Here is a 12,543-nt window from a genome sequence, read left to right on the forward strand (position 1 = left end):
ATCCCTTCCAGTATGCTTTACTACTTGTCTTATGTCTTTAGAGCTTTGGTTTGAGGACTGAAGATGGAGTTGGACCCTTGATTTCATTAATGTGATACTGAGGGAGGGAGACATTGGGAAGAGAACAAAATCCATCCACCTGAGACATATGAGCAAATTCTTTGTCATTTTGGTTTAGAGTTATATGGCCTGGGACTACATGGTAAGTATGACTCATAGTTAGGAGTCACATCCAAATTTTCCTAACTTTAAGATAGACACTTTATTCTCTACACCACAGAGCTTCTCAAGGTACCAATAAGAATTACCATGAAGATTCATAAAAGCTAGGAGACATAAATTATTGTATCTACAATAATTTTTGTTCTCCACAATGAAGAATAATTGGATTTATCCCAGCAATCCTGACTAATTTATTATCCACAGGAGGAATGAAGCTAGATATAGGTTGAGAAATTGAAGACAGAGTCTTAACAGAAGAAAGACATCTTTCTCTAACTCTGAAGTTTAGCTTAATTTTTTAAAGAGAGTGAGTAACCTAAAGTTTTGATGGTGATAATTTTGAACTCTTGAATTTCTAACACTAACTCTGACACCTTTTCATCTCACATTTCCCTTCCTTTATGCCAAGCTGTTCCTGGTTATGTTCCTCTAAGAAAAACAGAGAGGATGTGAATGAAGGAGCAGTAATGTAATCCTTGGAAGATTTGCATCCCAGAAAAAGCAGCTGGTCCTTAAATGATGCATTAATCTCATTTGCAATTCGGGGGGGAGGGGGAAGAAGTAAGAACAGTTTTACCACAAGGGCAGATCTGAACAGTACTGGAATTTTTCCTTTAATATTACAGCAATAGGGGAATCCTGGACACACAATGATTCTTGTGCCCACTTATTTTTTCTTTAATATTTTTATCATAATTTTTTCTCTAATTCAACTTCTAATAGGAATTGCTGGAAACCTATTAATTATGGCAGTCAATTGTAGGACCTGGATCCAAAGTAAAAACTTTTCTTCTTTTGATATGATTCTGTGTAGTCTCTCCATTACCAGATGTCTATGTCTGTGTCTAATGTTCCTGCACTTAATGTTAAGCTTAATTTTTTTAGAAAGTAAATACCCTGAATTTATGGCTCTTATAATTTTGAATGCTTGGATATTCTTGGATTCCTGGAGCCTCTGGATTGTGACTTTGCTCAACGCCTTTTATTGTGTGAAGATTGCCAGCTTCAACCATTCTTTATTTCTCTGGCTAAAGAGAAATCTATCCATGAAGACACCCTGGCTGTTGCTAGCATGTCTACTGGTTCCTCTCTTTTCACATTTTCTGTCTCTTTTGATCAGCAAAATCCCTAATCCCTTTCAGGAGAATGTGAGTAACAGCACCATGGTCAGCACCAGAGACTCCATCTTCCTTATGGTGGCTCCTGTAATACTGAGCTTCAGCCTCCAGTTCATCATCAATTTGGTTTCCTGTTCCCTGTTAATCTCTTCTCTGAGGAAGCATATGCAGAAGATGCAGAAAAATGCCAACAGCTTTTGGAATCCCCAGACTAAAGCTCATGTAGGTGCTATGAAAGTTATGATTTATTTTCTTATTCTTTATATTCCTTACTCCATTGCTCGACTGATTGTCTTTCTCCCTTCCCTTGGAATAAAAAATTTTTGGCTCAGAGGCATATTGACGGTAGTTAACTGTTCTTACTCTCCAGGACATACCATCTTCATTATTCTATTGCACCCTAAACTCAAAGCAAGAGTTAAGAACATTCTATGGTGCAACTGAAGATACATTTTATGGCAAAACATATTGCAGTGAACCTTCTCTGACTTAAGGATCCAGCCCAGTATTTCATTCTATTCCAGTTCTTCATAACATGGCTCCCTTCTATCTTTCCAGTCTCCTTACATCTTACTTTCCTCATTCCCCAACTTTGTAATTTAGCGACAATGACTTTCTTGTTATTCGTTGAACAAGACACTTCATCTCAGACTCTGGCAATTTTCACTGGCTGTTATCCATGATTGTAGTTTTTTCCCTCTTCAGCTCTGCATTCTGGCTGTCCTAGAGTCCTTCAAGTCTACAAGAAGACTTCTCCAATTCTCCTTAATGCCAGTGCTTCACCTTCATTGACTATTTTCAATTTATCTCACATTCATCTTTGTATATAGTTATTGAAATGATGTCTCCCACATTAGAGCTCCTTGAGAAGAGAAACTGGCTCTTTTCCCCTGTCTTTGTATCCTTGGAATTTAGTACAATGCCTTGCACAAAGTAAATACTTAATAAATATATGTTGACTTGCGTTGCCTCCAACATAGCTTTACTTATTATCTCTTAAAATTATTTTTGTTTCTGATTTTATATATTTTGTATTGACCTTGCAGCATCTGTGTTCAATGTAATTCATTTTAGAATATGTTTACTTAGCACTTACTATGTGTAAAAATGTAAAATGCAATGTATATGCTAGAGATCTTAAAATTGAAACAATAAAAACTCTGATTTAAAGGAACTTAACAATACTCCACACAGTTCTGAATAATGAACAGATTGGCTATGTTCTTTTTAACTGTGTCCCCAATAGGTTGAAATGTATGCAAGAAATGGAAATAAGTCACATGAAGAAGAAATGGTGGTGAAAGAAGAGGAAGGAAGTGATTAGGGAGAGAAAAAGGGAAAGGAGAAAAGAGAAAAAGCACATTTGTAGACAAATATATAAACAAGCTTCATTCAAGTACCCTGAGCCTCCTAAAATTTCAGTTCCCAGATTACTGATTAGAAAGATGGGGGACCAAAGCTGAAAGCAGAAGAAAGCAGGAATAATAGCGTGATTATTAGGACTCTAGTGGCCCTCAGAGTTTGATTTAGATCAGAAATAAATGTCAAATAATAAAAAGATTACAGCGTTAACAGAAATCCTTTTAAAACAAAATGTATTTCTAGAGAAGTAATAGGATACAGTTGATAACAAGTGTGAGAGCTTGCCTTCTTTTGTCATAGTTGTTGTCATTGTCACACTTATCCTGAATAAATGCCTGTATTGATGTGCATACTATTCATGTGCTATGCATCTTTCTAGGACAATGAGGTGGATCCCAGGTATGAGGCAATATTTCTTTTGGATGTAGAAGAGAAAGTAGTTTGGGGCAAAGATGGGAGGTTAGGAAAGAAATGTAGATGAAGGGACAATATCAAATAAAATAATATTTGCTTAGTGCTTTCACATTGGGCCTGGCATATAATAAATGCTTTATAAATGTCTGTTTTCTCCCTTTCTCCCTCCTTTCCTTTTTATCCTAATATTGGTTGTTCTAGTTAGTACTTTACAACACGACACTGCAAACATTTGTTAAGTACCTCCTGTGTGCAGAGCCAAGTGCCAGTTACTGGGGAGAATGAAAAGTTTCCATTAGATATGAACCTTTCAAGAAACTTACAGTTCAGTAAAGGAATATAACATCAAAAGAGGTAGTTGTAACATACAACATGTACTCTCTTGTATATAATGTATATAATAATTAAAAAATAGTAAACTGAAACAATTTTGAAAAACTTAAGAATTCTAATCAATACAAAGACTAATTAAGGCTTCCCCTTTATTGAAAGAAGTGTGATACTATAGGAGCAGAGTGAGACTTAAATTTTCAGACACAACTGATATTTGAATTTTTTTTTTGCTAGATTTTATTTATTAAAAGCAAAGGCTTTTCTGTTTTCTTGTAAGGATGGGTTGAGTGAGAAAATTATAATAATTCCAAAAATAAGAAGAAAAGAGAGTGTCAATGTCAATGAAACATTGGGAAAAAATTTGCAGAAAAGGGATTTTCAGAAGGAGATATAGACAAACAAGGCAGCATGCATATTACTGTAATAAATTTAATATGTTGTAAAAAGCAAAGCTCTATTTAATAGAGAGTCCCAGTTTCATAAAAACACTTCTTTGTAAATGGAAATATTCATGTTTATGTCTGTCAGTTTCATAATAAATTTGAAAAATTCAACTATGAACACAAAAATGCAACTATGAAGCTTTCCTGTTTATATATTTAGTATTTTTTCCCTCTGGAAATCTTAAATTTTTTTTTTTTAATGTTGAGTTCTCTTATCCAAGACAGTTCAGATATGTGTTCATGTGACCTTTCAGGGAAACCTGATTTCTATTTGTTAGTATCTTTGGAGCTAACACTGTGGCTCTGTTTCATAGAAGGACACAAGAGAGTCTATAGATCACGTGAATGCAAATCAAGGAGAGATTGTTATCTCAGAGAATGCTTTCCCTGGGTGCAGCTTTGTGATCTCTCTCAAATAATAGCATCTGGCATGATTTATAGCCTCATCCAGGCTTGATGACAGGGAAAATTCTACCTTAATGGACCAATGACATTGAAAAGGATCCCGGAATTTTAGTTGAAAGCTTTCTACATTCTTATTTCCAGAGTATCATCCTTGAAGGACACCTCTTATCTGGGGTTAGGTGAGAAAGTTGCTTTCCCTCCACCCCAACTATATTGACTGCACCACAGAGCTTTCTATTTACTGAAGCTATGGCTGAATTTCTCATTGGGGTTATGGGGAATGGAATCCTTGTGGTCTGGAGTTTACAAAACTGGTCCAAGTGTGCACAACATCCCTTTATAATATCATTGTTCTGGGACTAGCCATCTGCAGATTTCACCTCCAGTGTGTGATCCTGATGATAGACTTAATTTCCTACTCTTCTCAGGAGGGTTCTGGGTATACTATCTCATTATCTGCTGGTCTTTTTAAACCAGGTGAGCCTTTCCTTGGCTACCTGCTTCAGTATCTTCTATTGCATAAAGATCACAAACTTTATTCATCCCTCTTGCATGTGGCTGAAATGGAGGGCTAAGGGATTTAGATTCTGTTTCCTTCTGGTATCCCTCCTGATTACCCTGATCCTGTATTCATTCTGGGACAGAACAGCATTCAAACAAATATTAGCACTTCACCCTTCATTGGACAGCATTATTTACAAATATTCTGGCTCAAAATGGGAAGTTTACTCTCTTTCTTTGTGCTTCTCCTTTCCTCTGCCATGCTGATCATCAGTCTGAACAGACACCACAGGAGAATGTTGCACCATATGGAGAGTAGGAAAGATGCCCGGGCAAAGGCTCATGTTGCTGCACTAAAGTCTCTCATCTCCTTTCTTCTTTATATTATCTACTTCTTGGCAGCTCCTTTTTCCATTATCTCCAAATTTCCTCCAACTAATATCTCTGAAGTACTGATCTCTGAGATACTCATGGCTGCTACCCTTCCTTTCATTCTCTTGTTTGATTGTGGGGAATCCCAAGATGAAAAAATAATTTCAGAGAATTCTGTGGAAGATATGTCTTTGGACATCACAGCAAATATGATTGGAGAAGAAAGATTTGTTCAAAGCTGATCATCTTCTTCATTGTTTTGGACAGCTACCAGCAGCAGAGTAAATTTTATATGCAATAATTCTCCACTTTCTTATTTGATACTATATGAATTATGAGGAGAGACAGAGGAAGGAAGAATGAAAATCAAAGCAAAGAGCATTTCTGTAAATAATGGCTGAATCAAGATCCTAAATAGAAAACATTTGATGTTCTCAAATTAAAACAGATAATATTCTCATCTTTTCTACTATAGACACAAGTTTTATCTCCCTATGTGAGAAAAGTGATGAATTGGGTCAATTATAGAGACATCAATTTTAAAAATCAACCTATGTTCTCTTATCAATTCCAGATATTGCAAACAACATATTTAATCTGAGTTTTGTTCATCTTGTTATAATTTCTCTACTTGTTTTTGTCTGTGTGATAATAGTTTATATTTTCCTATGTCAATAGCATAGTGGCCAAGGGAGTGCTGGCAAATTCTTAACAACTGGCTCTCTGAAAAAAAAGGATATATATACAACACATTTTAAAGTTTAATTTCCATGATCAACTTTTTCTTTTTTTCTTCCATTTTATTTTTTTTAATTATAGCTTTTTATTTTCAAAATATATACATGGATAATTTGCAACATTTACCCCTAAAAACCTTATGTTCTAATTTCCCCTCTTCCTTTCCCCTTCCTCCCCAAGTTGGCAAGTGATCCAATATATGTTAAATATATGTAATTCCTCTATACCTATTTCCACAAATATGTTGCACAAGAAAAATCAGATCAAAAAAACCCCAAACAAACAAATGAGAAAGAACACAAAATACAAGCAAACAACAATAAAAAGAGTGAAAAAACTATGTTATCAGCTTTTTCTTAAGCACTTTCTTAAGTCTGGAAACCAATGAAATATTAATCAAGACCCAATTTGTAACATTTGCCAATTTTTGAGGTGTTAATGTACACACTGAAAACTTAACAATTAACTTTTAGGAGCTGGTTAGATTTGGCTTCAGCCTCCTCCTGTGTTTGTCTAGTGGCCAAATTCCTCTTTTTCTGCTGTTTAGAATAATAGACTTAGAACCAAAAGGCACCATGGAATTAATTGAATTCAATCCCTTCATTTTTACTAGTGAAGAAACCAAAGCCTGGAGAGACTGAGTTACCCAGAATCATACAACTACTAATTAGGTGAAGTGGAACTTGCTATTGATGTTTTCTGACTCTTAAATCTACTATTCTGCTATGTCCCACTGCTTCTCAAATGTAACACGTAATATAGATAATGTAGTAAGATCTGTGATTCAAGTCCCGATTTATTCATAGCTGCTTGTTCTGTCTTGCCAAAAAATGAAAGGAGGGGGTGGGTTTCTCATTCACTGCCATTTCCACTTGTGAAGCCATGAATTTATCTTATGGATGAGGGTGATTTAGGTGTGCTGTGGTAGAGGGGGATTTTCTCAGTGTCTCCAGCTGCAGTGGGAGCCATTGATCAGGGTTGGTTATAATGATCCAGAAAGGTAGGTGAAGATGGACAGAGCTTGCATAGCAGTTGAGGAGGAGAGAGATTGGGAAGTTTGAGGTAGTATTGGGAACAGGGTTCATGTGGTCTAGGACTTTATTCTGAGTCACAAATATATTCTGTAGGAGATACTAACATGTTCTGAATATGGGACCAATATCCAGGGTCCCAAGAAGGAAGAGTTCTGGGGCTAGCTATAGTAAGGAATAAACAAGGAAAGGCAATGGAGCGATAACCCAGGTTCTAAGTCTCCTGCAACTTCTTGGAAAGTTCTACCATGAATATAATAACCTTGAAGAAGCTGCTAGCTTCCTATGGAGTCAATCTTGGCTAGTGGTACTTCCTAATGGTAAAATAGCTTCATAGAATTTGCAGTTAGATGGGGCTTTAGACATTGCATGTAAAATAAACTATTTAACGGTAGGAGAACCCATAGTTCAGAGACCTTAAGCCACTTCACTCAGGTAGCAGTATAAGAGCAGAATGAAGGTGAGTATCCTAGGAATTTGACCATGGACTCTATTTTCTTTTAATTTCCTTATATGTAAACCACAAGAAATGAGACATTTCCATTTTTTCTGCTATTTGTGATGATTTTCCCACTCTAAGCATTCAGATAGTTCCTTTTCTAGCCATTACTTCCCCCTGGTAAGCACTGAGGTGAAAGACACTACAAACAACATTGGATAATTAGTCATTAGTTAATTGTATTAGATAATTAGTGCAATGTTATTCCAGCGAAGACACTGAGTGTGAGTGGGTTCTTCACTTTCTCTTTGGTTCTGCTTTGTAGAGAGTGTCTTGGGGCTGGGACATGACAGAACTCTCTAGGTATATGGAAGAGAGATTAGACTGATTCTGCTTGCCCTCAGAAGATAGAACCAGGAGGATCATGGGTAGAACATACAGATTGGGGATTTCTGGGCTAGATGTAAGGAAACATGACAACAACGAGGGTTGTTTAGGCAGAAAGGGCTGCTTTTTGGGTTAGTGAATTCTCCATCAATCACTGCTGTTCTTCAAATAAAGATTGGATACTATTTGGAGATAGAGAGGAGATTTCAGGTCAGTTACCACTTTATATCTTATGAGGCCTAATTTTGATTTCTGTCGTATACAAAGAGAATGTCATTGTTACACTATTGGTAGTGTGGAAATTTTAAGTATTGCACAATCCTCATCTTGACAAGTTAGCCTTCAAGATAGCTAGCTAGGATCCAGAGTGTAATTCCCTGTCCTAAAAAGTGTCATTGAATACATGTGAACTGAATAGGAAAAGCTTTGCAGCCTGATTTTTCCCTAGACTTGGCTATTCTCTAGAAAACTGTCTTCATTCTGATTTATTGATTGAAAGCAGGATGACATTAAGACCTTTATTCTTTGTTTGGAGGTAACAAGGTCTCTCAGACTCTAATTTAGGGATAATAGAATTTTAGAACCAGAAGATACCACTTGCTCTAGTGTAAGATCAGGGAATCCTTTTTGTTGAATTTTATTCTTTTCATGCACACAGATTCAACTATCAGAATACTTCTTTCTACAGGTCCACTTTTGCACCTAAGTGCAATGGGAAGGAATAAGGAGAAAGAGAGTCAGGTGTTAGAAAAACCATTTATACATTTCCTATTGTCTTTGAGAATTCCTCTATACTGCCCCTCTCCCATCCAAGTTCTGACAAGCAGATGAAGCATCCTATTATTCCTTCTTTTATTTTCCTTAAGTACTTGGGTGGAATCATGAAATTCATCTAAAAAATTCATCAACCATAATCTCTATTAATTATTAATCTCATTTGCAGTGGGTGCTATGACTATATCAGTTCACAAAGCATAACATTCTTGTACCTTATCTACAGTACAACTAAAGTGGATGACTAAGGTCAGTGCTCAATGAAGTACAGAAGAAAAAATCTTTACAGTCTATAGCTCCATAGTCAATTGACTGAGTTCATATGCTTCTTTTGATCTTGAGTAATTCAATGACTCCCATTTTCCTTTTTGTCTAATAAGGGTGTTGGAACTTTAAGTTAACTTGAGCTGTTGATCTATGACCTCAGCCTCTCTCAATCTGAGCAGAAATAAACTCTTAAGACTATATGTTAGAGTTTGTAAATAATCTTGGTATGGCCATATTACGATGGTTTTCTTTAAAATATGATTTTATTCACATGTGACTAAAGACAATTGAGAGTTAAAAATTTTGCTGATCATTTTCTCTTCTTTTGTTGTTGTTTGCTTGAATTTTATTTTCTTTCTCATTTTTTTCCTTTTTGATCTGATTCTTCTTGTGCAACAAGATAATTGCATAAATACAGATGCCTATAAAAAATGAATTGAATTGATTGACCAAAAACAAAAATAATGATCAGTTTACAAGATCCAGAGTAGGACAATCTGAGTTTAAACCTCATTTTTGTGATTTGTTAAATCTTGTGTTCTCAAATATTGAGAAGAGACTGTCATTGTCCCATTATTCTGTTTGACTAAAATACTCGGATTGCTAAGGTAAAAACTAGAATTGAAAGTTTTGAAATATCAGGATCTTTGCTTGAATTTTTTAGTTCTTTTGCATGTATAGTCACAGATTGTCTTTTAATATGAGCACTAAGATTAGAGTATGAGCTTTTGTAAAAATAAAATAAAATAAAAATTTTGCTGATGGAAAGGACTTCTTCCAGAGAAGGGAGTTTGGGTTTTCATGGATGCTGAGATCCATACAGAGTCAGTGGTAGGTTTGAACTTCACCACGGTTAGATTCACTGGAGGGAAAAAGGAAAGAGAGAGCAGGAAAAGGGTTGAATCAGTAAGCAGTTATAATAATTGAATTTCAAAGCTTCAAGGCACTATAGGGATCACTTCATCCAAAACTGTCTTTTTGTCAATAACAGTCAATAGGTGTAAAATAAGTTTGTCCAAGGTCACAAAATAGAATCTTTAATCCAAGTCTTCTGGATCTAGTTCTAGGGTTCTTTCCATTATATTATACCTTAATTTTTGCCAAGCAGAAAGTGTTATGGGAAATGAAGAGAAAATGGTGAAAGAACCTAATACAGAAACAGATTGAAAGACAATGAAGCTCTTTTCTTAAGACTTGGGTGGAACTTTCCATGTCCTAAAATTTTAGCCTCCACTTTTTGATATGGAACATCTCAAGGAATGCCTGCTTTAGCTTCTGGTTCTCTAGGATTAGAATAAAAGTTTGAAAAGAGGGATAAGCAGCGAAAATCAGAGCCCCTGTTAACCCTGCCAGTTTGGGGTTTGGAAAGAAATGACTAGACATACCAAGAAAGAGAGCAAAAATGTATCCAGTGAAGAGCAAGAGAGAGAAGAAGATAATTTTGGTGGCTTTTATGTGGGCCCTGGTGCTCAGGTCCCTCGTGCCAGGGGTATACTGCTGCATCTGCTGGGTATGTCTCATCAGGGAGAGGATGAGCAGACCAGAAGAGACCAAGCACACGGAGAAGGGAATGACTGACCAGAGAGCCCCAAGAACATGTAGGACATAATATTCAGTTTTCTTTCTTTTGAAAACTGCAGTGTTATTTTCTGAGAGATTCCTATTAGAATAAAAACTGAATTTCACAAGGAGTGCCATTATGCTGAAGAAGGAGTAGAGCCCAGAACCAAGCAGAATCCAGACCATCACCCGGGAAACTCTCCACTTGAGCCAGAGGAAGACATGGTGAGAGAAGTTGGCAATCTTTAGACAGTATAGGACACTGAGGCAGGCCATCAGACAGGTGCTTAAGTTATTGAAGAATGTCCAGAAAATATCGATAATTTGCATGACTATACCTCCTTCATGTAAATGGGGATAAAATGCGACTAAAACAGAATCAAGTATTAGTATCCCTTGCAGGATGATCCTGGAGAGAGTTAAGTTCAGCATGATGAAGTCAGGAAAAGAAATTTTCCTGCTCTTGACCCAGGTAAGACAGAACAGCAGTATAGTGGAGCCATTCACCCAAGTCCCCAGGAAGAACTCACTGCAGGCCAAGAAGAAAGCCACCATTTTAATCTCTACATTCATTATATTTGCAGAAGGGCAGTGATCCCTGACTGCTTCTCCTGGCAGGATTTCCACCTCCTTGCTATTCTGGATCTTCTCTGACCACGGTCAGGAAGACAAAATTACTTGCTGGTTTTTCCTTCTTTGTCTCAGGCTGGGGGGATGTGCTTTTGTCACTGGTCACAAAGAGCCCAGAAATCCTTGTGATCAGTCCCACAGCATCTAGTCTGATTTTTCCCAAGAAAATCTACTGGTGTTTCTGGAGTCCGGACCCCGGATTCAATTAGTCAGGGAAAAGATGATGAGCCTGAGATGCAAACTAGTGCAGTGTCACGTAGAGAAGGGAGGGACCAGAGTCACGGAAGAAGAGATTGGTTAGTATTTGAAAGCCAAAAGTTGCAATTTAACACAGAAATGTGATAACCAGAGAGAGAAGCAACAAAACCAAGGGGTGGAGGGCTGCATTTGGGAAGAGGAAGGGCTGAATTCAAATCCTACTTCAGATGCAGGTGCAAGTTATTTAACCACTCTGAGCCTTAAGTTAATAATATACCTTCTATACAATACCTTACTGTATTGTAAGGATCAAATGAAATGATGTATGTGTGAATGAATGAAAAGCACCTGGCCTGTGAGTGCTGGAAGTGTAAGTATGCTTTCAAAGAGAACATATTCCAATGGCGGAGATAAAACAGAAATTTCAGCAGCAAGTAAAATGGAATGAAAATCCCAGTAATCCCTAGGTTGCAAGCAAGGCAGCTTCTTTCACTTCTTTAGTGTTATTCCCATGAATAAAACCTTATCTGTTTCTGATATTGAAGCATTTTGATGGTTTGATGTTGATTTTTAGAACAGCACCAACAAAATGCTTTGTCAACCTTACATCACAATGTAAAAATTTGTTTTCTTAGAGCCATTCAGAAAAGAGGAATCATTGTTTCAAGGTGTGGAAGAGTCAAATCTAAGGAAGAACAGAAAGAATCATTAAGAAGAATGAATTCTATTGTACACAGTAAGAGTATTGTACTAAGATCAACTGGGAATGACTTAGCTATTCTTAGCAAAACAATGATCCAAGAAACTTCAAAGAACTATGGATAAAATTGCTATCCACCTCCAGAGAAAGAACTGATGGTGTCTGAATGCAGATTGAAACATACTATTTTCCACTTTATTTTTTTTTTCTTTGTTTATTTTGGTCTGTATTTTCTTTCATAATGTCATTAATGCAGAAACATTTTGTGTCATTGCATATTCTTAACCTGGCAGCCAGGTGGTGCAGTGGATAGAGTGTATAACACTCATCTTCCTGAGTTCAAATCTGATCTTACTTAATAACACTGGGCAAATCACTTAATCCTGTTTGTCTCAGTTTTCTTATTTTATAAAATGATCTCAGGAAAGGAAAAGGCAACTATCAGGCAAAGATACCGAGCCTAGAAAATCGCAACTGAGATGATAGTTGGACAGATTGAAGTGACTGAACAACAATATGAGCAACATATGTATAAACTATATCAAATTGCTTATCCTCTCATGGATAGTGGAGGGGACAACCATGGAGGATTTGAGCTAAACATTTTAGGGAACAAATGCTAAAAATTGTTTTTCTATGTAATTGGGGA

At 36.5% G+C, this 12,543-nt stretch overlaps 2 protein-coding genes across 2 annotated transcripts; one reads left to right on the plus strand and one right to left on the minus strand.

Moving 5' to 3' along the window:
• Nucleotides 1–872: 872 nt before the first annotated feature.
• On the plus strand, nt 873–1,784 carry TAS2R4 (taste 2 receptor member 4). Its single transcript, XM_003772570.3, has one exon. It carries the CDS (start codon nt 873–875, stop codon nt 1,782–1,784), a length of 912 nt encoding a protein of 303 aa, XP_003772618.3.
• Nucleotides 1,785–10,021: 8,237 nt separating this feature from the next.
• On the minus strand, nt 10,022–10,939 carry LOC100934117 (taste receptor type 2 member 3-like). The gene has a single exon (XM_003772571.2). It carries the CDS (start codon nt 10,937–10,939, stop codon nt 10,022–10,024), a length of 918 nt encoding a protein of 305 aa, XP_003772619.2.
• Nucleotides 10,940–12,543: the final 1,604 nt, after the last annotated feature.

The sequence above is a fragment of the Sarcophilus harrisii genome, chromosome 5, assembly GCF_902635505.1.
Source record: "Sarcophilus harrisii chromosome 5, mSarHar1.11, whole genome shotgun sequence".
NCBI classification, from domain to species: domain Eukaryota; kingdom Metazoa; phylum Chordata; class Mammalia; order Dasyuromorphia; family Dasyuridae; genus Sarcophilus; species Sarcophilus harrisii.